At 44.5% G+C, this 27,237-nt stretch overlaps 1 protein-coding gene across 4 annotated transcripts in view; it reads right to left on the bottom strand.

The window, feature by feature from the left end:
* UBXN8 (UBX domain protein 8) overlaps positions 1–27,237 on the bottom strand; it is a 57,527-nt gene that overhangs the window by 18,897 nt on the left and 11,393 nt on the right. For 2 of the 4 annotated variants that reach the window (XM_077476225.1, XM_077476228.1), the window contains exons 3-5: positions 19,661–19,731; positions 17,283–17,405; positions 9,202–9,348 (exon numbers count right to left, since the gene is read on the bottom strand). In XM_077476225.1, coding sequence (XP_077332351.1) covers positions 9,202–9,348; positions 17,283–17,405; positions 19,661–19,731 — 341 coding nt within the window. Of the gene's footprint in view, positions 1–4,250; positions 4,610–9,201; positions 9,349–17,282; positions 17,406–19,660; positions 19,732–27,237 lie in introns of those variants that run through there. The other 2 variants (XM_077476229.1, XM_077476227.1) reach the window with 2 other exon arrangements.

The following is a 27,237-nucleotide window of genomic DNA, read 5'->3' as shown; positions in this document are numbered from 1 at the left end:
CCCAAAGGACAGGGGTGGGGGGGCAGGGCCGCTTTTTAGCACCTTTGCGCCCATGCACCGCCTCCATCTTGGCAATGAACGAATTGAGGACCACCGACAAAGCATCCAAGGGCACTGCACATTCCGCAGGCGAACCGGTTGCAATTGCCTGGATTTCAGGGGAAGAAACACCAGTTTCTGAAGCCATGCTGACCCCACCCTGTCTGCCACCTGATGGGAACTTAGGACAGTGATGGTCCCACCCTCCTTACTGCTGCTGGCTGAGGGGCTCTTTCCCGCAGGACTTACCACACTGACAGGTTCTGCGCTGTCCAGCAAATAGTGCCCGTGTTCTCTGTCAGCTCCCAGGTGCAGAGGAATCCGCTCTGTGTCATTCAAAGCTGCTGCTAATGTTGCTGAAACTGCTCTGCAATGTGCTCAGGCTCAAAGAAAACGGCCGCCCAGCGTCCAGCATAAGGACATAAAGCACTGGGAAAATGGCCACCAGATTACAGGCACACATGCTGTCTCTAGAGAAACTGAAAAAACGTGCTCAGGCTTCTAGAAAATGGGCACCAGCGTCCAGTATAAGGACAAATCACAGGGAAAATGGCCACAGAGTCACAGGAGAGCATGCTTTCCCTTGCCCATACCAAAGATGGTTGCTGACACTGAAAAACCACGAGGGACAGAGCTAGAAAATGGTGGTGATCAGCGCTGCCCAGAACACAGGCACCTCCAGGGACATGAAAAAACATCACTCAGGACACAGCCAGCAAGTGCAGCCCCCCCGGAGAGCCCCTGCACATGACACGCACACAGCTAAGCAGCCACACGCAGCATTTCCCACAGGGAGGGGGGAGAGGGAGGTGAGGGACCCCCGAATAGACCTCCCAGGGAATGCCCAGCTGCTCAGCCCCACTGAGGCAGGGAGAGCTGTACTTACCAGTCCTGAAGAGTTGGGAGACATTAGATTACAGACCCACTCTCTGATCAATAAAGGGTGGCTGCTGGCCTCGGCACACTGTGACGCAGACATCAGTAGCCCGGTCATATGTGCGCCCCGGAGCATAAAACCTCACTGACCACCTCTGGAGCTGAGGTACATCATGGCCGGCTTAGCGCGTAGCTGCAACCTGCATGCGCTCGCTGGCCAGGCTGGGGAGACTACAAGGATACAAGTATCCAGCCTGTCACCCTTGATAGCAGATCAAAGGATCTTTCATCTTGCACAAAAAGTAAAGCTTCTGCAGAAAAAACACGGACCGATGGGCCCGTCAGGGTTCCTAGGTCCTTCTCTAGGCAAAATAAAACTGATGGCTGCATGGCAGGCTGGAGGGTTGTTACCTAAGGGACTGCCCCTTGGTTCTGTGATTTACAAAACATGTAATGCTAGTATTCTCCTAAAGGTGGCATAACAACCCAATGGCTATGGAGGAGCTATGTCAATCGGTGAATATAAGAGAAATAATAATTTGGCAGTTCACATATAGAACATCTGGTATGCTGTGGTACTCCATCTCCTAGGTTCTACTTAGATAATCTGAAATGAAGCCTTTTAAAGTTTGTCAGGCTTTTTTCTAGTTTTGCATAACGTAGGGAAGGACTGAAACCTCTGTGTCTTATTGCAAAAGCATGTCTCTTCTGCAATAAAGAGTTTAGGTTTAGTTCTGCTTTAAATCTTAAAGTCAATAAATCTTAAACCACTCCCTAAGCAATGACATCTACAAAACAAAACCCTAAAACCCCTACTGTAATCATACAGTAAAATTAATCTATTAGTCCATTAATTAATTAGTCCAACTGCAGAAAATTTAAAAATCCACCCATGCAGTGGGCTGCCTGCAAGTGTTAAATTCTTGTACAGTCTGGGGCAGATGATTGAGGGGTGAATACACACTCCTTGTTCCATCGGGATCCCACCAATGCTGTGATCGGTCCCCAGCAGTCTGAACTGCAAGCTGAGACTGGCTCTGATCACAATCAAGCCTTCTTAGCATACCATACAGGATTAATGTACCCTTAAGCCGCACTGACTCCTGGGGGCTTGTGTCATTGTTCCCAGGAGTCCTGGTGGAGGCCTGCCACGAGTTATCGTGGGATTTGAAGAACGGAAGTGACACTATTACGACCGTCTGTGTTGTTTACCGCCGCCCGTTGTGATGGCAACCAACTAACTTTACGGCGCTCCACAAAGCTACTATTGAGCATGCGCAGGAACGAGCAAAGAATACTGGTAGCTCAGCATCAAGAAAACAAGGAAGTAAATGCTTGTGGGCTTCACATGCCCACAAGCAAGATGAAAACAGCTGGACAGATTTTATATAAGTTGATCTTTACAACGAAAGCAGACATCGGGCAAGCTCAATCTCCAAAACAGTGAGTTTGCAAGTGTCAAGGTTTGAATGTTTGCCTAAAAAAAAAAAAAAAAAAAAAAAAACAGTGGAGCTCCGCTTTAAACTAAAATGCCATTTTAGTTCAAATACTATAACTAAAACAAAATTGAAATTTGACATAAAAATTAAACACTGGACAGTACAGGTTCTAACCCCACTATTCTAAAAACACAAACATTCTTCTTGCAACTTCTGGAGGTTGCCAGGAGTACAACTGTCCTATAAGAATAAACGAGGCTGCAGCATGCATGTGCAGTGTGACGAGGAGCTGGTTTTCTGCACAGTGAACATCACTGGATTGGGGACAAAGGTAACTATGTAACTGAGTGGACTGCACTCATGGAAGTGGAAGAAATTAAAGGACAACTTTCACAAAAGGTGAAGTTGTCCTTTGAACTTAAAGAGATAGTTCACCTTTACCACAAAATGTAAATCATGGGCATCTATACATGAAAAAAAAAAAAAAAATATGTGGCTCTGACTAAAGTTGAATAAAGCCCTTGCTATAGGTGCAGTTCTGATGGACTACTCCCAGGACGTTACTAAGTGAGGCCTAGTCATCCTCCACCATCACAGGAGTGAGCTCTCAAATGCTGAGCTCAGAGCTACTGCATCAGAGGGGAGTATGTGAGGAGGTTTGAATCAGAGCGCTCACTCCTGTGATGGTGGAGGGCAGCAGTGATTACTAGGCCTCACTAAAGCCTCGTACAGATGATCGGATTTTCCAATGGGAAATGTTCGATGTCAGGCTGTTGGCAGAAAAATCAGACCGTTTGTATGCTCCATCGGACAATTGTTGCCGGATTTTCCATGGGCAAATTTTGGATAGCAGGTTTTTAAATTTTCCGCGGACAAATGTGTGTTGACGGATTTTCCGAGCGTGTGTACACAAGTCCGTTGGACAAAAGTCCAAAGTACAAACACGCATCCTCAGAAGCAAGGACGAGCCAGAAGCGGTCAGTAAACTAGCGTTCGTAATGGAGAATTAACATTCGTGACGTGGCAAATTAGGAAATCTCCAAATGCAGCGCACAATTCTCTTCTTCTTTAATGGGATAATAATGAAGCTGCTTTGCTGGTGATACTGATGAAGTTATTGCAAACAAATTTTCAAAGGATTTTTTTTTCTAGTGATATCAAGATTATTATAATTATGCTTTTTTTTTTTTTTTTTTTTATTTGGGCAAGTTACCACAACACCATTATCCCGTAGTTTTTAAAATCAAAGATACAACTATGTTGGTGTCCCTTGTCAATTTTACATTGTATTGTTTTAAATGTAATTGCCTACTCCCAAACTGTCATTTGAAGTACCGTATATATTCGAGTATAAGGTGAGTTTTTCAGCACATTTTTGTGCTGAAAAAGCCCCCTTGGCTTATACTCGTGTCACTGTGCCGATCTGTAGCCTCACGCGCCTGATCTCCCGGCGCTGTGACATGCACTGTACACTGTCGGCATACAGTGTAACAAAGCCCCGCCTTCTCCTCATCCTCATCTGTGATAGGCGGAACACTGACTCACTGCTGGGAAACGGAATTAGTGTTCCATCACGGACGAGGAGGAGGCGGGGCTTTGTTACACTGGATGGCCGATCAGGTACATGAGGCTGCAGATGGACACAGTGCAGGCAGATGGGCAGAGTGAGGCATGCAGATGGGCACTGTTGACCCTCTTTTCCATGTACAGTAGCTGCTGCATTTCTCACCCTAGTCTTATACTCGAGTCAATAAGTTTTCCCAGTTTTTTGTGGTAAAATTAGGCGTCTCGGCTTATATTCGGGTCGGCCTATACTCGAGTATATACGGTAAAAAAAACACATAGCCAAGTATTATTCTACACAATCTTTTTATTGTGCCTTAAAAAAAGAAAACAAATAAAATTAGACATGCTATCTGCCAATAGAACTTAACCAAAAAGTGCATTCTATATATCCAAAAATATATAAAATATACCAAATCAAATCACTATTGGTCAATCACAGTTGGTGAAAGCAGGGGTCCATCATCCGGAGATAATTCCGAAAATCATCTGGATTATTCTCCTGGTGCTCCCGCAGCAAAGGCATATGACATAATTGGTCATGATTACCAATTTTTGGTCTAAGAACTCCTCCTCCTGTTTCTGGACTGGATTTGGGTCAAAGCAATAACTCCAAGGCCAATAATAAATAACACGTCATCTCCCCCGATTCCACAACATGGCTGGTTGATGAACGGCCATTCAGAAATGAACTGAAAAGCACAAAATGAAAACCCCAAAATGAAAAGCGTGAAATGAAAAGCGTGAAATGAAAAGCGCAAATCACTCACCAAATTTCTACTAACACAAAATTAGCAGAAGGGGCTCAAAGGGTGGCGCTAAAGAGCTGAAAAACCAAATAGTACAACAGTACATTCGTGTTTGTTGGCTGACAATTCCTTGCCGTTTGTGCGCAAGACAAAATCCAGGCACAAGCCTTCAGATAAAAGTCTGAGGTTTTGTCTGCGGAAAATCCCATCGTGTGTACGAGGCTTTAGAAACGTCCTGGGAGTACTTAACAATGCCCTGGGAGTATTCCAGTCAAGCTTCATAAAGTATGTAAATGGCCTACACCTATAGCAAGGGTATCATTAATCTTTAGTCAGAGTTGCACACATAGGCGTGCGCACAGGGTGTGCCAGGTCATACCCTAATCAACCAGTGTGGCACAGATTCCCCCTGTTTAGACCCCTGACTAAAGTATTTCACTAAAGTAAACGAAAAAAACAAAAAACACAAACTACTGACACCGTCCATTGCTTTGCTCACACTGTCAGTATATACTGTATACACATGCACACACAAGCAAATGTGTTTAAACTTTGGGGTGCACACCCTAATGCAACAGGCTGTGCACACCTATGGCTGCACAATTTGCTTTAATCTACAGACACCCTTACCTGCCTAGGCAGGTTTTTTGTAAAGGTGAACTATCCTTTTAAATTCCAAACCATTGCTACCCCCAAATCTAACTACAACTCAACCTTTAATCTCTGTACGACTATCTTAACTCATTTCAACTGCACACATTTTTTTTATGACCAATACTATTCTATACTATTCAAATGTTTGCACCCAAATATCAGAAGACTGGATACAGCTAAGGACCCTTTCACATGGTATGGACTCCGCCATGAGCAACCTGCTGAGCAGGGAATCTGTCTGCTGATCCTCGCTGAGCATGCGGATGGCTTGTCCGTATCCGCTTCACTTATGCAGAGCGGACACAGACATGGCCCACTGTCCTCTATGGGGGGGGGGGGGTCAGATGTAAAAAGAGCGCCTGTCCATTTACTCCCAAAGAGCTATCCCATCTTTCTGTTTTTAGTGGATAGGATTGGATTGGATGTCGGCGGGGGTCAAAGGACACATGTCCGTTCACACCCAACGCTCCATAGAGAGCAATGGATGGTCCGATCGGGTCAGCCTAATAAACTGACATGCATGTAAAAGAGGCCTTAGTAGAAAACTCTTTAGTGTTTTAGTGATACACGTGTGTGCACAACATGACACTATTTTCTTCCCCCAAGAGCCCTTTTATTTATGAATTTATGAATATATCAAATGGATATTTTCAGTTCTTTTATCACATAATTTCATTTGAGCATTTTGTACTGGATACAGCCCAATATGTCATGGTGACACAGGTACGCTTACTTCTTGTTCTTTACACACAGATCAAATCCTGAGTTTAACACCTGCCTAGCCTTTAGGAAGCAGTGCATATGGGATGTCATCAAGACCTGCTGTTGCTCACAGCTTGATTAGACACCGTTGGGTTTCTTTTGCATATTGCACTTTTTGGACTTATTTCATGGACTGTATCAACATATGCTGGCACTAGTTATATACAGTATTTGCCACTGTGTTCACACAGATTACATTGCACTTTGCTCCAGGATTCGCTGCTTTATTATTGCCCATGCATTTTTTTTTAGTTCATGTGACACATGGCATTCTTTGGACTTTGCACTTATCGTTTGATTCTTTGCACGATTTATTTGTTATTTGCACCAGATGGGGTAAATCTGTGATGGTTATACCCAGTGCACATTTATTTATTCATATATATTTTCTATGCACATTGCACTATATATTTTTTACAGTATTTTTAGCATGCCATGCACTGTTTTTTATTCTATTTATTAGAAGTATACATTAGCATGTTATGCACTGTTTTATACTTTTATACCAGGAGTGTACTGTGATATCAATTTATTCAAGCTTTTGACATTTTAACCATTAGGAGTAGTGTAACCTCTACGTTAGGAGTGCTATCTCCTTTATCCTTTAATTAGCCTATTGGCACTATACCCCTCAGGGACAGCGCAGCACCACCCCTACTTTTATCCAATAATTTTTAGGGTATGGTTTGGCCCTTTTTTCGGTGTCTCCAGCAGTTCCACCATCTAATTTGCATTTACACTTGATAGCGCAGGAATAATATTACTCAATATTACTAAAAATATGGTAGCTTGCTGACCATAACCTACCTGGATATGTATCATAAACAAAACAATTATCATAGCTTTCTTTCCATTTTCTTTCTTTACCATCCCATTTCCATCTTATTGCTTCTTTTTTGAATAAGGTAATATTTATTAAAGCCTTTTGCAAAAATTTACAAAGCAGAGAAAAGACTCTACATGTCCATTTGCTTGGGGCCCCCAAATTCCTTCAAACGGCCCTGCAAGGGGTGCACATGGGGTCCTAGTGCACACACACAAGGGCTTGAGTCTACAAACACCTGTGACAGCACATGAAAGATTCTAGTAAAACTTCAGCAACAACAGGTTGACTGCAACTTGTTGTTGGCACGGTACCTGGTAGGGCGACACGTTCTCCAGTGGCAAGGGGGTCTGATGTTATGGCTCCCTCCCTAGATGTTTGTTTCTGTCGGTCCCTGGGAGTGGACTAGCATCACCGAGGGTCATGGCCTGGTCAGTTGGTATGGAGCACAAAGGGTTAAGTGAGCATGAATGAGGTCCATGCTATGTGCTCAGTGGGACTCCATATGTCTACTGGGAGTGAGGTGGCAGAGTACGCTGACTGGTGGAGTGAGCATATAGGCTCTACATGTTCCTTTATGAATGCAACAGATAAACCTTACAAGCGTGTAGTATACTGGACTACGTTCTCGTAAAGGATTCCACATAGCACTGCACACAATTGGCTTGTTTATGAGAGGGAGGATTGCCCTAATGTTTGATTCTGCACATGACCGCATCCCTTGATGGGTCCCGGCAATGATAAGCATGCCCTTAGGCAAGGTGCAAACCCAAAACATATTCTCCTTCTGGTCGCCTGGCGTAGCTCAGAACTCAACCCGGGTCTCCTTTGTGACCCTTACTAGTTAATGGGGACCACATGGAGAAAGGGTCACTGTCAGGGCTCTGTTCGCGCTGTGCAGGCGAATCTGTGTGCATCGGCATGTGTGTGCGCGCCAGTGTGCACCTCAGGTGCGTGCGCACACCACGCACGTGCCCCCGCTAGCGCGGTTTGGCGCCAGTGGCCCTATTTAAAAGGTGACAGCTGCACTTGTTCAGTGCCGTTTTGTCTGCAGCTTGTACCTGAGATTCCTGTTACCTGCCTATCCGATTACTATTACTGACCCGGCTTACGTCTGACTCGGCTGATCTCTCCTGCCCTGATGCCGGCCTGTCTGACCCTGTTTATGGACTGCTTATCCCTGATGCTGAACCTCTGCTAGCCTGTGACCTTGTTTTTGCCTGCCACTTCTGCCTACTGCCTATCTGATCCGACTCGGCCTGTTTGACTAACCCTCTGCTTGTCCCAAGTGTGCCGAGTTCTATCCAGGATCCGCTACCGCTGTTCCGGTGCCTGCTGCAACCCGGCTGATTGATCATCCTTCTGCTCTGCCAGCTTCTGCAGTTCCAGCCGTCAGGAGGACCTTCTCCACTGCCTGCACCAGCTGCTGGTTCCGGCTCAGACACTCCTACCCCGATGTGCTCACGGGACCACTGTCTTCGTAAGAGAAGTCTTCTCCCACCAAGTCAGGCTCACCACCCAGTTACCTAACAGTCACTTGTCTATCACAAGACGCACACCCTACAGTTACAAGCGTTCTTTACTATGCGGCCCTGTCCAGAACAGCACAGCCTTTCCCACAATAACATAATCTAGGTTTGTACTGTTGCCCTATTCATTTCTTTGTTACTGTACTAATAGAGATCATAGAGATACTGTATAGCTTACTCATAGGAATGAATAAGGCCATGGCATGCATGGGCACTAAGAGGAAGACATAGTGGGAACTTTTTCACTGAAAAGGCTGGGCAGGGCTGCACAGCATAGGTATAGCTGGATGAAGTAGAAAGGTACGTATTTGAGCTGATGACTTATAGTTGACCTGTAATTTCAAATATATCAGCAATAGATGTTTGCTAGGACTTGCTATAGTGGGTGGGATCAGAAATACTAATGTCTCAGAAACAAATGTCCCATAGAACTTACAGTGGACACGATTAGAAATACACAGTTGCAGCTTCTGTGCAACAGAGGTTCCCAGAACACCAGGCTATTGGTTATGTCATTTGTTAGCAGTGAACTGGTGTGATACATTGCAACTATCACCGGATGAAAAACAAGAGGCATGAGTAAGTAACCGGTTTGCGTGTCAAGGCTTGGTTTTAACATGATGAAAATGTACGCGGCGATCCTTAAAAAAGATCATGAAGATTTAATAATTTGCTCTGAGATGTAGCAATCATATTGAATCCTATAACAGCAGGTACCCAGAGTAATACCTGCTTTATCACCAACCCAATAAAATATCTGAAAGTACCTTTTTAGGCTGTGGCTGTTCAGCTTTCAGTACAGGCTTTGTAACATGCTCTGGAAGTTTTCTTTTCCGAATAGCCTTTTCATTTGCGGTTTCCACTCCATACGCCTCTTCACTATCTACATTATCTTCAGACTCCTCTGCCTCCTGCTGGGTGAAATGGAAAAATCTGAGAATATGAAGCAAGCCTATGTTTATTCCAGTTATGTAAAGCATTGCCATAATTAACATTCTTATGTTAATGTTTTTTCCAGAAAAGAATAGCATATTTTTAGTGGCCACACATTTTCAGTTATTATCAGTTATCTTAAAATAATTTTTGATCTGACTTTCATGTTTTTACATGCTTACGCTTCTATATTTTTGTTTTCAAATTATGTACAGCAGTTTGTAGATTAGCCATAAGAAGGAACACACACTCAATTTGCACGCAAGAATTTACAAAATGTTTCTGCCAAGTCTGTACCATATCCCAAAATCACAATTACAAAAACGTTACCCAAGGGGGAAAAAAAAGAATCAGGACTTTACTGGTACCAAGAGAAGACATGATTACTTGAGAGTCATACATTTTATTTACAAGCATGTTAACACATAACCACTTGGCGCCCATACTACATCTATTGACGTCATGGGCTTTCGGTGGTTATATCTGAATGATGCCTGAGGCCACAGACATCATTCAGATATCTGCGTTTTCAGCCGGCGATTCCCTGCACCATAAGAACGATCATAGCGGCTGTTCCACTGCTTGATCGTTCTTACGGGCGGCGGGAGGGGACGCCCCCCCTCCTGCCACCCTCTGGTGCTTGTACCGACTCACCGCTTCCATCAGTGAGTCGGCCACAGGATCCGCCGGCCCCCGCAAGTTACCATAGAGATTTCCAGCGGACCAGATCGTCCCCGGAGTCTCTATGATCGTTCGGAGGCCGGGCGCGATGTTATGACGTCACGCCTGGCCTCGGTATTCAAATTAACAGCGCCGATTTGGCTAGGAAGCCAGGATCGTTTTTTTTTTTTATTTTATTCTTCCCAGCCTAGAGGTGAGATATGGGGTCTTATTGACCCCATATCTCACTGTAAATATGTCCGATCGTGCCATATTCCTATAACAAGGGATGTTTACATTCCTTGTAATAGGAATAGAAGTCATCAATTTTTTATTTTTATTTTTTAAGTGTCAAACTAAAAATAAAAAAAATAAAAATTAACAATAAAAAAATGTAAAGCGCCCCTGTCCCCGTGAGCTCTTACACAGAAGCGAACGCATACGTAAGTCCCGCCCACATATGAAAACGGTGTTCAAACCACACATGTGAGGTATCGCTGTGAACGTTAGAGCGAGAGCAATAATTCTAGCTCTAGACCTCCTCTGTAACCCAAAACATGTAACCAGTAAAAAAAATGTAAAGCGTCGCCTATGGGGATTTTTAAATACCAAAGTTTGGCGCCATTCCACGAGCGCGTGCAATTTTGAAGGGTGACATGTTGGGTATCTATTTACTCGGTGTATCCTGCTCTTTCACATTATGCAAAAAAATTGGGCTAACTTTACTGTTTTTTTTTTTTTAAGCATGAAACTGTTTTTTTTTCTGAAAAAAACATGTTCGAAAAATTGCTGCGCAAATACCGTGCAAGATAAAAAGTTGCAACGACCGTCATTGTATTCTCTAGGGTCTTTACTAAAAAAAAACATATATAATGTTTGGGGGTTCTATGTAATTTTCTAGCAAAAAAATTAGGAATTTTACATTTAGGAGAGAAATGTCATAATTGGCCTGGGCGCGAATCAGGGGTATTGTATTCCCCTCTGATACAGTTACTTCTTCTATACTAAATTCCGATCTTATACATGGATTCAGAAATGGCAAGTTGGTAAGGTCAACGCGTTTCCCAGAGGACCTCTCATATACATTTAAGGAAGTGTATCCTAAAGAATTACAGATTAAGTACAAAATAATATACAATACAAAAAACATCACGGTCTCATGTTCCTGTGCGAGTTGATAAGGTCAGCACATTTCGCAAGATTGCTTCCTCAGGACCCCTTATATGCACTCACATGTCTCTACATAGCAAACATACCTGGCAGTAATTGGCAAAATGTAGTCAGACTAAATGGTTCATTTTGACTTGATATACAAGTAGCGAGTATAAAAAAAGAGAGGAGCCTCTAAGTGTAGCAATATGGTTACATTTAATGAAGGCACAAAATTTAAAAACTCACATTGTTGACGATTACATGAGGCACATCTAAGTATACAGGCATCTGGGGTAAAGCTGTCCACATAGACCATCCTCCTCACCACTGTTGGCATCATCCCTTCTACGAGCGCTTCAAGCCTCACTTTCCGATCGCTCTACTGCAGGGTAGTCTTCCCGGTCACGATTGCAGACTGACAGCGGTGAGAGACGGCAGTGTGGAGGATGGTCTATGTGCACAGCTTTACCCCAGATACCTGCAGACTTAGATGTGCCCGTTTTAACCATCAACCATGTGAGTTGCTAAATGTTGTACCTTAATTAAATGTAACCATATTGCTACACTTAGATTGCATCTCTCTTCTCTTTTATACTCTGTAGCTCCTGCTGGAATTTGTTTGTAATCCCCCTTGTGGAGGCTGCCATTCAGTAAGCATCTGTGACACCAAGGCCATGGCCAGTACAGGTCGTAATGCTGACCCCACTACCGTAAACATGGACAGAGCCACTGCCTTAACTCTCTGGGGGGTCAATGACTGGAGGAGCCGTCTATTTTTTAAGGAGGCTCTCCTCAAAGGGGTAACTCAGCGCCAATCTTCTTGAGACTGAACTTATCAAAATACAGAAACACCTTAGGTGTACGGGTCGGTTTACGGGACCCAAAAGGGACCGACACCTCAGCAGAAGATCCTGCTGCAGCCTGTATTTTCAGGGTATCCCGCACAGCGGTGACAAGTGCTCCAACTAGCTCCTTTTCCTGCGCTGACTCAGACATGGAATCATCCTCACTGTCCGAACAGTCCTGGTCTGCATTCTCTGACATGTCAGAACAGGGGCCGCCAGTCACCGTGGGGCCAGAGTCTGAATCAGAGCTTTTCCCAGAGGATGGGGGGGCAGGGGATGTTTTTTACCCCCCTTGCGCCCACACGCCGCCTCTATCCTGGCAACAAACATTTACAGGACCGCCGACAAAGCGTCCATAGGCACTGCATTATTTGCAGGTGAGCCGATTGCAATTACAGGGATACCTGGGGAAGAAGCGCCAGCTTCTGACGCCATGCTGACCCACTTTGTCTGCCACACATGGTAACTTAGGACAAGGTACACAATCCCACCCTCCTAGCTGCTCACAGACTGAGGGGCCCCCACCGCAGGACTCACCACCCCGACCGAGTGCTGTGCCGTGCTGCTGCTGACCGCTGTGTGCTGCGTCTACTCAAAGGTACCCAGAGAGAAAAAAATGAGCTGTTTTGAGGTAAAATGACCCAGCACTGGAGGTAAAAACGTGCTGAGGCTACAAGAAAATGGCTGCTGGCCGTTCTTGTATGAAAAACACCAGGAAAATGGCCGCCGGACCTCTAGAAAATGGCTGACAGCCATGCTCTGCAAAAAAAAAACTACAGGAAAATGGCCGCGGCCTCCAGAAAATGGCGGCAGCACATTCTGAGGCAATTCTTTACACAGGCACCTCACAGCAGAGAAAAAAGGGGAAAAGACCACTAACGGACCCAAACAGACAGTGCAACCCCTGTCAAGGTTCAGAGCCCCACGGAGGACCCCCAGCCCATGTACATACACCGTACCACATGCCCAGCCATGCAGCGTCCCCCACAGGGGGAGGAGGGAAAACCGGGATAGGGAGAGAGGAAAGGGAGAATGAGAGACCCCCTAATCAACCTCCCAGGGAATGGCCAGCTGCTCTATCCTGCCGAAGCAGGGAGAGCTGTACTTGCCCGTCCGGTCGGAATAGCTGGAGGCATTCCACCACAGACCCATTGCCCTAGCAGTACGGGGTGGCTGCTGGACACGGCACACTGACACAGACAGCAGTAGCCCGGTCATATGTGTGCCCCGGAGCATATAGCTCACCGGCCGCCCCTGGAGCAGAAGGGCCATGTCCTGGCCAACCCAGCGCGTAACTAGGGCCTTCTCACGCTCAATGGCCAGGCTGGGGAGACTACAAAGATCTACATTATCGAGCCTGTCACCCAGCCGGCTGTTGATAGAAGATCACAGGATCCAAATCTTGTGGAAAAATCCAAGAATACCCAAGACCAATGGTCCCTACAGGTAGCCTAGGTCCTTCTCCTTCACTAGGCAGAAAAAAATTGAGCTGCAGGAAGCAGGCTGAGGGGTTATAGCCATAGGGACCGCCCCCCTGGGCAGAGCTAAGCAGTTCTGCTGTTTTTACATGTATTACATGTTTTGCCTAGTCCTCTCCTGAAGGTGGCGTGATAACCCTACAATCAGGATTTAAAGGGGCTGTGTCTGTCCATGAACAAAAGAGAAATTACATTTACTGTACTGACAAATAATTTGATCTTAAAAATGAAAAACAAAAAGATATCTGGATGCTTGCCAAACAATTGCCAAGTGCTGTAGCCTGTACATTAGTTTATTCCTGCCTGACAACTTAAACCATTTTTCATCTCATGGCTTTCTAGACATATTTCAGATTTCTTCCAATTTGCCTTTGTCATCTACATACATAATTTCCATTGTGGTCTCTTGAATGACACAGGCTGTATTGTGCTTGTACTTTTTTCAAAGCATTTCAACAGAATTCGATAGCAGGCATTTCTCTGATTAATGAGTCGTGTGTGGTACACAAATATTTACATGTAAGCAGGCCAAGCAGCAAATCTATTAAATCTAATATAGAAAAAAGAGCTAACCATTATAAATGTGCATGTGTCATAAGACACAATGGGCTATAAAACTATATTACAGCACATATACAATAATCCAATTTAAAATGGCCAGATTGTAAATGTTCATATAGAAAGACAAATTCCATATGCAGTTTTTAACGCATCAGAATATACCCAAAGCAGACATACCGGGGGAAATTTACTTAACCACTTCAGCCGTGGAAGGATTTACCCCCCTAATGACAGGCCAATTTTTGCAATATAGCACTGCGCCGGTTTAACTGACAATTGCACAGTCGTACGACGTACTTGAACAAAATTGACATTTTTTCCCCCCCACAAATAGAGCTTTGGTATTTGATAATTGCTGCGGTTTTTATAAACAAAAAAAGATTGACAATTTTGAAAAAAAATAAAATATATATTTTTTTTTTACTTTCTGCTATAATACATATCCAAAAAATATATATTAAAAAACAAAAATGTATTCATCAGTTTAGGCCAATACATAATCTTCTACATTCTTTTAATTAATAAAAAAAAAAAAAAAAAAATCGCAATAAGAGCATATTGATTGATTTGCAAAAAAGTTATAGCGTCTACAAAATAGGGGACAGATTCATGGACTTTTATATTTTTATTGTTTTTACTAGTAATGGCAGCGATCTGCGTTTTTTAGCGGGACTGCGCCATTGCAGCTTACAGATCTGACCCCAAATTACACTTTTTAGGGATCAATGACAGTATTACAGTGATCGGTGCTAAAAAAAAAAAAAAAAAGCACTTATGATTCACGCAACGGGGCAGCCTTGCTGCAGTATATGTGCGGTGGGCGGTCCAGAAGTGGTTAAGGGCCGTACCCACGGGCCGAATATCGGATGCCATCAGCCAGTTCAATAGAAACTGGCCAACATGGCACTAATGAGGAAAGCTGCTGGTCCTGCATTCTTTTAGATGCAATTTCCTATTGGGAGCATCTCACCAAAAATTTAATTTTTGTTGCAGGGGATGCCTGATATCTGACTTGCATCTTAGTGCAAACTTCTGGAAAATTGATGAGTCAATCACACAAGCAGGAAATTATATATCTGGGGGCGTTATGTACACATTCTCTGTACGTTCAGGTAGCCATATTGCATTTTCAGAAAATTACAGAGCTGCAGATTGAAAAGAAAAGGTCATTTTTTTAATACCATTCAATTACAATATGACTTGTGTTTCATTTGCATACGCTATATTATTTTTTCTTTATTTGCTATTTTTTTTTCCCCATGAAAGAGGAGTTACCCTTCAATTATCGTTATTGTTTGCAGTTGCAAAGATCTCCCTGATTCCTCCTAAAGAAGCGGTTATACTGCGAAACGTATCATGTTCAATAAAACCCCCTTAGTTCCAGGTTTCCCCACCATTTTTTCAATCAGTAGAATTGATATTACATCAATATACAGTTTATGGTTATAATTATCTGAAGTAAGGTTTCCCCCTGGAATGATGCTTGTAGATGAGAATTATTTCTTGAATACTTGCTTTAGCTTAATGAACTTTGTCTTAATATTTTTTCATATTTTTGTAATAAACTTTTATATTTTAACACTTTGTTGTTTCTTGGGCATCTCAAAAATCTATTTCTCTATTTTTTGTACTTGTATCTTGACTTAGGATGTGGTGTCCTTTTTTTTGCCCACATATATAGTAAACCTCTTAAGACATTGTAAACCAGTAACCAGTATACCTTTATGAGCTTTGTTGGGTATTTCACTCTAAATCTATGAGCAATATTTTGGAGTATCTCACCTCTGCGACTGTTATACCCTTCAGTCCTGGGAAAGGTATTCCACAAGATTTTGTGCCTGGTGAAATTTGAGCTTAATCAGCCAAAAGTGTATTTGTGAAGTCGAGTGTTGGATGATAAGATCTGGTTCGCAATTGACATACTAGTTCATCCCGAAGATATTCAGTAAGCATAAGGTCGGATGTCTGTGCAGGCCACTCAAGTTCCCCCATTCCAAATTCACCAAACCATGTCTTTATGGACCCTGCTTTATCTTGTCACAAGGTTAGAAACACACAAATTTCTAAAATGTCTTTAGGCTCAATTCACAAAGCTTTAAAACACAAGAATAAATATCTTTATTTTGTGTAAAATGACCATCACTTGGAAATAAGTTTTCTTATCCTAATGTTTGATCTTCCCCACTGTTTGTGACAAATAAATTAACTCAACTGCTTTGCTAAATGACAAACCCCGGAAAAGAACAAAAACAAGGCTTTGCAACCACGTGACCACAAAATTAAACTACCGTATTTTTCGGACTATAAGGCGCACCGGATTATAAGGCGCACTAGCAACGACCGGCTGATAAAATGGATATTTCCATATATAAGGCGCATCGGACTATAAGGCGCACCGGATTATAAGGCGCACTAGCAACGACCGGCTGATAAAATGGATATTTCCATATATATAAAGCGCATCGGACTATAAGGCGCACGGTCGATTTTGTGAGAAAATTTAGGCTTTTACGTGCGCCTTATAGTCCGAAGGTTTACGTCAAGATGACAGATACTGTTAACAAAGAACTCCAGCGATGTCAACAGGTCATATATAAGGCGCACCGGACTATAAGGCGCACGGTCGTTTTTGGGAGAAAATTTAGGCTTTTACGTGCGCCTTATAGTCCGAAAAATACGGTACTAAAAAAAGGTTTTACTAACATAAACAAGCTTATGGTTGAGAAATGATATTAGCCATCTCGACATACAAGTATTATTTAATGTGTGTTCATGGACACTTTAACAGTGTCCTTTACTTCAAACACCTGAACTTATCTAATAATTTAGATGAGTGTCCACATACTTTGGGTCATAGAGAAGGTGTGGTTAGGTGTTTGCAAACTTTTGGCCATATAGTGTACCATACACTATGCAACTGTAAACAATGCTTGAACCAATTGTGTATTTTAAAGCTTTAAAAAGGTGCCTCCTGCCGTCAAGCTGATCCAGTAAGAGAACCATGAGACACACAAAGTTCAAAGCAAAACAGGAACAGAAGTTGATATTTTTAAGTATAACAGGGTGATCTATACTCTTATGGACAGATTCTTCCACTATCTGCTCGTGGAGAGCAGGCAATAGATTTGGTTTGACAAATTTAGTCCATTGGAGTCTTAATACAAAACAATAGTATATAAATGTAAAACTTAAGACAGCATGCCTTCTAATCTTACTTACACCAAGTGCATGACCTTCAGTTAATTTCCAGGTTTGGCCTGTCATCCTATAAAAGGTTTGCTCTTGCTTTTTAAGTTTTTCAGCTTCACGTGGCTTTAAAACATCCTCAGAGTATTCCCTTGCCTGTCAATGATAAATAGTCCAAATAAATATAGTGTCTTCCGAAATAGGCAAATGTTATGATATTCCTATAACCCAGGATGATGAACTAGAATGCAACAAAGAAACTGATAGATTAAGGCTTGAGTAATTTGAAATATACATATTGGGGTTGGTTTACTAAAACTGGAGAGTGCAAAATCTGGTGCAACTGTGCACAGAAACAGCTTCCTGTTTTTTTTTTGTTTTTTTTTGTCAAAGCTTAAAAGGGTTACTAAACCATCATTTTTTTTTCTTTAAATAACAAACACGTCATACTTGCCTCCACCGTGCAGACTGTGCAGTTTGTTTTGCACAAAGTGGCCCCGATCCTCTTCTTCTGGAGTTCCCCGGTGGCGCTAGTAGCTCCTCCATGCATCGGGAAGCTACCTAAAAGAAGCGCTCTCCTTAGGGGTACCCATGTGGGCACGCTCCTGAGTCCAGCTTTTGCATCCATAGACAAAAAACGCCGGACTCAGCCCTGCCCCCGTGTCACTGGATTTGTTAGACAGCAGCGGGAGCCAATGGCTGCGCTGCTATCAATCTATCCAATCAAGAGCTGAAACCCCGGCCAGAGAGGGTGTGCGTGTCTCCGGCGTAGTTAACAAATGGGCTCAGGTGAGTAAAAAGGGGGGCTGCTCAGTGACAGAAGTTTTTTCCCCTTAATGCATAGGATGCATTAAGGTGAAAAAACACAAGGGTTTACACAACCCCTTTAAATTGAAATAGCTGAAATTGAAGGCCGATTGGCTACCATGCACAGCTGTACTAGATTTTGAAAAATCTGGATGAATCTGGAATCTGTTGCTATTGGCCTGCCTGCTCTTTTCCTTCATCTGTGTTTCGATTCTTCCTTGGCCTTACAGACACCAAATGTTCCCAGAACACTAAGTTAGGTATATTAAGGCGAATTAAAAAAGTGTATGTGCCACCAAAACAGTTTCTTAGATTTTAATGAAGTGCAGAAGGATTATAACCTCTGTTATTTACGGTTATCCAAAGCTCCATTAGAGAGATTTTCCCTCAATTCCTGTTTAAATTACCACAATTTAACTAAAAGAAGGGAAGGCATAATACAGACAGAAATAAAAATGTAGTTCTTGAGTATGGGAAGCCAAGAACCCTTGTCATATTAATTTATACATACAATCTAATGAGAGCAAACGTCCAAGAGTTCGAGGTTTTTAACCACTTGCCTACAGGGCACTTACACCCCCTTCCTGCCCAGGCCATTTTTCAGCGCTGTTGCACTGATAGGCTGAACTGGTGGACATTGAAGAGGTGGCACTTATGGGCACTGATTCGGAGGCACCAATATACTGCACTTATGGGCACAGATATGTGGCACTCATAGGCGGCACTGATGGGCATTTATGGAAAGCAGTGAGGGGCAGCATTGATAAGCAGCACTGATAGCCAGCACTGACTGGCATCACTAATGGGCACTGAATGGTGGCAGTTGTGGGCACCAATTGCTGCCATTGGTGGGCACTAATTGCTGGCACTGATTGGTGACATGGTGGCACTATATTGTAATCAGGGCACTGATGATCAATGCCCCGATTACATGTTTTGTTGTTCCCTGCAAGGAGATGCCGCTGATCGGCTCAGCTCGCCACACACCATCAGTGTGAGGCGAGGAGCACCAATTACTGGCATCTCCATGTTTACCTGTGACCGGCTGTGATTGTACGCAGCTGATCACATGGTTAAAGAGCCACGGCTCTTTACAGACAGTGGGGTCGCTCTGTGCCCCAGCAACACAGCTCGGGCGCGCAAGAGCGACTATTCTGGGACGCCGTCATATGACTGCATGAAGGTTAAAAAACCTTCAACCTTTACAACAACGTTAAATGGACTCAGGTAAGCAGATATCAAATAGATCTGCACTGTGATTTACTGCTTGGAATGGTTGTTAGTGACCACAATAAGGGCTGTTTGCTGTGTTCCATAACAATGGCTTAACCTATACTCCTCAAAACTGTTTTAAAGTGGAAGTAAACTCCCCTATCGTTTTCAGCCAAGGAAGCTGCCATCTTTGCATGGTTTGATAGTTTGGCTGAGAGCACAGCCAATGTGCAGTTAGCATTCCCGGCATGCCTTTTTTTTTTTTAACTGTTTAAATCGATGGGTTTACTTCCACTTTAAGCAGTACACCTCAGTGCAGGTCTATGCGTTACTAATTCCATCCAAAAAAAAAAAAACTGAGAAAATAGGGCATTTTATTACAATATTTTCACCTTTTTGTTTAAAGAATCTTGTTGACATTTTCTCACAAGTTCTTGCTGTCTGTCGATTTCATCTTGTGCCACTAAAATTTTTTTTTTTAAATGAACAGAAAAAAAGATTAGCTGTATATAGAGAATGTCACAAGTACCTAGGAACAAGCCAATTCTATCAGGAGGTCCCATTGTAATGTCCTTTTAGGTAGAGGCAGTGAAGAGTCAAGAGCTTTGGAAAGTAAATGCACGTGCCTCCCATTTAACAAACGCTACACAGATGCTACAGTGTTAGTAAATGTACAGCTGTGCTCATAAGTTTACATACCCTGGCAGAATTTATGATTTTTTGGCCATTTTTCAGAGAATATGAATGACAACACAAAAACTTTTCTTTCACTCATGGTTAGTGTTTGGCTGAAGCCATTTATGATCAACCAACTGTGTTTGCTCCTTTTAAATCATAATCACAACAGAAACTACCCAAATTACCCTGATCAAAAGTTTACATACCCCATTTCTTAATACCATGTATTGCCCCCTTTAACATCAATGACAGCTTGAAGTTTTTTGTGGTATTTGTGGATGAGTCTCTTTATCTTCTCAGATGGTAATGGGATTGAATTGATTGCTTCCCACCTGAGAGCAATGCAAACACCTAAATATGGTTGTGCCACATCCTATGTAGACTATAAATGCTAAATGAAGGAATAATGGACTTTGCAGGCAAAAAATATACAAATTTTAATAATTCACATGAAATACATACATATACAAACACAAAATTGATATTAAAGCAATATGGGACACAGTGTTTAAACCCAGAGGTAGTAAATACTCCCTGTGTGGCAATATTGAAAACATGCCCACACTGTGATGTAGCATCCCTCTGGGTGATTCCCACAGTCCTTGTAGGTTAAAATGAATTGCTCGCTCTACAGGACCCATTCATCTGGAGACATTCATCTTGCCATCAATTTTGACATAATGTCCTATGCCTTTGTAGCTCACACATCCCCAAAACATCAGCGATCAACCTCGGTGTTTCACAGTAGGAATGGTGTACCTTTAATCATAGGCCTGATTGACTCCTCTCCAAATGAAGTGTTTATTAAGCCGCGTACACACGTAGCCGTCTGTTCGACGGACTTAGTCTGGCGGACTTCCCGTCAGACTGTCCGTCGGACTTTCCGAACGGGCTACTTGCCCACACACGGCACTTTTTCAGCGGACTAATACGGCGTACTAAGTCCGCCGTACTATCCGCCCTACTTTTGAAATGAACGGACTCGCCCACACACGCGGAGGATAGTCCGCTCATTTCGAGCGCATCTCCAGGTAGGCGGGGCCCGCGAAGGAGACGTCGCTGGCCCCGCCACCTGGTATGGACTTAAAGGGGAACCCCAACGCCGAAAAAAATTGGCGTGGGGGTCCCCCCAAGTCCACATCAGACCCTTGTCCGAGCACGCTACCCGGCCAGCCAGGAAAGGGGGGACGAGCGAGCGCCCCCCCCCCCTCCTGAGCATCCTCTGGGACTGTGACACCATAATGGGCGGGGACATCATCCGGCGATGTCCCTATATAAGTCACTGCGTGCCCGGTCAGAGCCATTGTGAGCGGAGGACTCGACGAGGCAACATCTGAAGAAGAAGAGAAGAACAGAACAGAAGGCGGCGGCGACAGCGGCGACAGAAGACCGGGCCACCGCCTGTAAAAGAGCTATAAGAAGGTGCGGTGGCCCGGCAGAAGAACCGAAGAGGGGGGACAAGACCCCCGAAGTCGGAAGAAGAGGGCGGCGGCGAGGAAGAAAGCCGGACTCCTCCGCTAGTAAAAGAGCTACAAGATAGCGGAGGAGTCCGGCGAGAAGACCCCCGAAGACGGAAGACCCCTGGAGCTGTGCAATAAACTAATTTTATCTTGTGTGTTGTGTTTTTTTGTACTTTATTTTACAGGTGAATGGGTAGGGGTACATTGTACCCCATACTTATTCACATAGGGTGGGGGGCCGGTATCCGGGGGCCCCCTTTATTAAAGGGGGCTCCCGGATTCCGATAAGCACCTCGCCCGCAGACCCCGACAACCAACGGCCAGGGTTGTCGGGAAGAAGCCCTTGTCCTCATCAACATGGGGAAAAGGTGTTTTGGGGTGGGGGGGGCGCGCGGCCCCCCTTCCCCAAGGCACCCCCCATGTTGAGGGCACGTGGCCTGGTATGGCTCAGGAGGGGGGGGGGGGGCGCTCGCTCGTCCCCCCTTTCCTGGCCGGCCGGGTAGCGTGCTCGGACAAGGGTCTGATGTGGACATGGGGGGACCCCCACGCCAATTTTTTTCGGCGTTGGGGTTCCCCTTTAAGTCCATACCAGGTGGCAGGGCCAGCGACGTCTCCTTCGTGGGCCCCCGCCTACCTGGAGACCCGCTCGAAATGAGCAGACTTTTCTCCGGGCGGGAAAAGTCCGCTCATTTCAAAAGTACGGTGGACTGGCACACACACTGCCGGATTGTCCGCCGAAATGCGAGTCCGGCGGGAAGATTGGAGTGCAAAACTACTTTCTAAGTCTGCCGTACTTTCGGGTCAAAAAAGTATGCCGGAGGCTACACACGGGGGGATTGTCCGGCGGACTTGAGTTTGCCGGACTTTTCCACCCGCTTGTTTGATACGTTGTACGTGGCATAATTGTGGCCAAAAAGCTAAATTTTGGTCGCATCACTTCAAATTACTTTGTGCCAGAAGGTTTGAGGCTCGTCTCTGTACTGTTTGGCGTATTGCAAGCGGGATACTTTGTGGCATTTGCATAATAGCTTTCTTCTGGCGACTCAACCATGAAACCCATCTTTCTTCAAGTGCCTACTTACTGTGCATCTTGAAACAGCAACACCACATGTTTTCAGAGAGTCCTGTATTTAATCTGAAGTTATTTGAGAGTTTTTCTTTGCATACCGAACAATTTTCCTGGCAGTTGTGGCTGACATTTTAGTTGGTCTACCTGACTGTGGTTTGGTTTCAACAGAACCCCTCATTTTCCACTTCTTGATTAGGGTTTGAACACTACTGATTGGCATTCTCAATTTCTTGGATATCTTTTTATATCCCTTTCCTGTTTTATACAGTTCAACTACCTTTTCCCGCAGATCCTTTGACAATTCTTTTGCTTTCCCCATGACTCAGAATCCAGAAACGTCAGTGCAGCACTGGATGAAAGATGTACGGGTCTGTCAGGAGCCCAGGAACTCACTGACCTTTTCACTTGTGTGCATGTTATCAGGCCAAAATCACCAGGGTATGTCAACTTTTGATCAGGGTAATTTGACTAGTTTCTGTTATTATGATTTAAAAAGAGTAAACACAGTTGATTGATAATAAATGGCTTCAGCCAAACACTAACCATGCGTGAAAGAAAAGTTTTTGTTTTATCATTCATCTTCTCTGAAAAATGGCCAAGAAATCATAAATTCTGCCAGGGTATATAAACTTATGAGCACGACTGTAAGTGCTGCCACAAGACAGTCATCTCAAAATTCACTTTTCATTTTGAAAAATAAACCACCATTTAAACATTTAAAGTTCACCTTTAATACCTGTTTTTTCTTGTTTTCCCATAGTGTTTTTTCAAAATTAGCTGGTTGCCACATGCAGGGCAGCTGATAAGGTAGTACAGCCAGCCCTCGTCTACTGGGACTGGGCCTCATCAGTTCAAAAGGGGGTCCGGGCAGAAAGGGACTGACGAATCTGTGTCCTCAGTCCATTTCTCTGTCTCAAATGTGAGACATCAGGGGTCTGTTTAGACCCATATTTCACCAAAGGACCCCCAAAACGGCAATTAAAAATGTAAAAAAAACTAAAAAAAAAAGTATGAAAAGTTAAAATAAATAAAAAAAAATTAAGGGCTGGCAGAAATTATACCACCCCCCCATCAAACAGGACCCGATTCAAATAAATAGCACAAAAAAGCTGTGCTAGTGTTGGGTTAAATCAGGTGGTAAAAAGGAAATATGCCTCCTTACTGCCTGTCAAATGCTATCTGAAGTGCAGTCAGCATTTGGATCACTCTCCAGAGAGCATTTTGAGGAGGCATATTTCCTTTTCACCACCTGATCTAACCCACAGCACTAGTGCAACCTCCTTTCTATTCACTTGAATTGGTCCCATTCGATGGGGGTATCATTTCTGCCATGGCTGCGAAGCATTGCATCGTGACCAAGGCATTTTAACAAAAAAATATCTTTTGATATTCTAGGGGTTGGCTGTCAGGTAGGCTGTATAGAGCCCCATGACTTCTAACAGCAGCCCTGGCCACATGTGACCTATCAACATACGGTACATAGTGTAAGAACTGTTGTAGCGCAGCAGTTGCATACGGAACCTGGCTGATCGCAGGTGCGCCAATGCGTATAGGAATGTGCACTCTCGCGGGAGTGCGTCCACAGTTCCCTTTGGTGGCAGGCGGCCTATTTAAAGGACGCTCTGCTCAATGCTGACTGGTCATAAGCTGTTTCCATGTGACCTGCCTGTATCCTGTTTAACCACTTGCTTACTGGACACTTAAACCCCCCTCCTGTCCAGACCAATTTTCAGCGCTGAATGACAATTTCGCAGTCATACAACACTGTACCCAAATTAAATTTTTATCCCACAAAAAGAGTTTTCTTTTGGTGGTATTTGATCACCTCTGCTACCTTTGTTAAAAAAAATAAAAATTAAAAAGACCAATTTTTAAAAAAAAAAATGTTTTTTTTTTATATTTTGTTATAAAATTTTGCAAAGAGGTATTTTTAATCCTTCATTGATGTATGGTGATGAGGTGGCACTGATAGGTGGCAGTGATGGGCAATTATCAGCACTGGTTGGTTACACTGATAGGCAGCACTGGTAGATAGCACTGATTGGCACCACTGGTGGGCATTGATAGGTGGCACTGGTGGCACCGATGAGGCAGAATTGCCTCTTCCTCTTCCTGACCGGTGTCCCTTGCACATAAGCCGGTGTTTACATCATGTGATCAGCTGTCATTGTCTGAAAGCTGATCACGTGGTCCTTACTTGGATCTGTGATCACCCGAGTCTCAGTGACTCTGATCACAGCCCGCGCCCTGCAGGGGGCGCGTGCAAAGGGGAGGCCGTCATATGACGGCCTCCCAGAAATTCAGGTCCGCGCTGTGGTCGTCATTGGGCTATAGCGCAAACGCCAACAGATTAATCATCCGTTGCTGACCTGGCTTACCTCTGACATACCTTTTGGATTGTGGATTATACTGCCGATTACTGGTTCCTGATTATGTCTTATCCCTGACGTTGCTTCTGTCGGATGCCCTGGTACTTCACTGCCCACTTGCTGCTGACTCTGGCTGATCCTCTGACTGAAGTGAACTCCTGTTTCCTGTCTGGCTCCATGTCACCCGCTTGTCAGTCCTGCGTACTTAAGCTGTCCAACGCAGAGGATCTCTGCCTTTGCCTTGGTCAACATCAGAGACGATCTCCTGCATTCCTGTTAAAGACTTGCTTGGCTGACATCCCTTCTGGCTCCAGATCCTGCTTGCTGTTTTACTATGCTCATCTCCGGCTCCCTGACGTTTGGCTTGTCTAACTATCCGTTCCAGTTCATGAACTCTGGCTATGTTTTGACTATGTTTGTTCTATTTACTTTTAATATTAAACAAGTGTGATTTAACTGTACTTCTGTCTCGGTCTGATTTCATGGTTTTTGACACATTCAAGCTCCATTGAACACAGCGCACTCTTGTCTCGTGTCTGCTGGAAGCTTCGGCAAGCCGCATTTCCTGAAACTGCAAGCCTGGTGGAGATCCCCTTTAATCTCGGTTGATCTCCCCAGCATCGTCACGGTTCCTGACTTGATGTTCTCCCTGAATCTTAGAGTCCACAACTTCTGCAACCTACACCTAGACCTAGAGGCACTCGTGTACTTCCTGTCCCTTTTCACCCTCTGCCTCACTCTCACTGCCACGTCATTGGATGTGATTGACAGTGTGAGCCAGTGGCTGCGCTGATTTCAATCCATCCACTCTAGCCAATCAGCGGCCAGGCTGAGCGGCGAAGAGGCTGTATCACGGGAGCGCGACCGCAAGTACTTCTCACCATGAGAGCAAGCTCACATGAATGTGAGAAGTACTTGTGGGGGGAAGCCGAGACAGCCGCCGAGGGACCCCAGAAGACCAGGTTCGGGGTCACTCTGTGCAAAACGAGCTGCACAGTGGAGGCAAGTATAACATGTTATTTAAAAAAAAAAATCCCTTTACAACCACTTTAATATCACCAAAGATGCCAGCATTGCTCTACTGAATAAATCAGTTGAAAATGTTCCGTGACATACCCAGACCTTAAAGCGGTAGTAAACCCGCAATTTTTTTTTTTTTTTTTTTAAACCTGCAAAGCAAAAGGCATAATGAGCTAGTATGCACCGCATACTAGCTCATTATGAAATACTTACCTTAGAACGAGGCCCCGACATCTCGCCCGATCCACGCCGAGGAAGCCGACATGCTCCCTCGGCGTCTCTTCCGGGTATCGCGGCTCCGGCGCTGTGAGTGGCCGGAGCCGCGATATCGTCACTCCCGCGCATGCGCGCGGGAGATTTAAATCCGGCCGGACGAACGCTGCCGGATTTTCACGGAGAGAACCCCCTTGTGCGCATGCGCCGCTGTAGTCAGCGGCGCATACCGAGGGGAATATCTCCTAAACCGTACAGGTTTAGGAGATATTTTTTTTACCTACAGGTAAGCCTTATTATAGGCTTTCCTGTAGGTAAAAGTTAAAAAAGTGGGTTTACAACCACTTTAATATACTTATAAACTATGTTCCTAGAGGCCAAAATCGTTATTGCAACAGTATGAAAAAGCCCTGTGTAGCAGGGCGGTACCTTGCCAGGATCCAGGCCTAATAAACAGCCAGTTCCCTAATGAGTCAGCTGTGTTCTGGGCTTTAAAGAGGAAGTAAGAGGAAGTAAACCCTGATGAGTTTACTTCCTCTTTCATTCCCTGCAAAGGTAAAGCATAATGGACTACTGTTCATCGCATAGTAGTCCATTATGTGTCACTTACCTGACACAGGAGCCAGCGAAGTCACCACTGTCCCCTGTAGTCCGCCGCGTCCATCTTCTCTGTGGGTCTCGCTGCTCTGCCTCCGTCATTCGGCGAAGCTGCAATGACGTCACTCCCACGCATGCGCACGGGAGCCGCCAGTCGCGGCATATCGCCGTTGACCGCGGCGCACTCAGTGAGCCTGCGCACCATAGACAGCGGTGCCTGTCTTTCGGCAAATATCTCCTAAACCGTGTAGGTTTAGGAGATATTTCTTGGACCTACAGGTAAGCCTTAATCTAGGCTTACCTGTAAGTCAAAGTGTGTTGTAAGGGTTTACAACCACTTTAGGTAATCACCAGACCAAGGCTCTTGGCTCCCACTTGGAAACGACTCCACCCTGCAGACAGGAGGTCTGGCCATGGGAGTCTGTAGGGCTTCACATAGGAGAGAGAGGTGGGAGCCAATGTAGCACGAGGCTACTTGCTGCACCAATGGAGGTGCTGAGCGTCCAGTCTGTGGGAGACAGACCAAGGCCCTAAAGTGTAAGGCCTGAGCTGGAGAGCTGCGA

This window comes from Lithobates pipiens, unplaced genomic scaffold (genome assembly GCF_037356315.1).
Source record: "Lithobates pipiens isolate NorthernLeopardFrog02 unplaced genomic scaffold, aLitPip1_a1.2 Scaffold_13, whole genome shotgun sequence".
Taxonomy (NCBI): Eukaryota; Metazoa; Chordata; class Amphibia; order Anura; family Ranidae; genus Lithobates; species Lithobates pipiens.
This window is presented reverse-complemented; position numbering and strand designations above follow the sequence as displayed.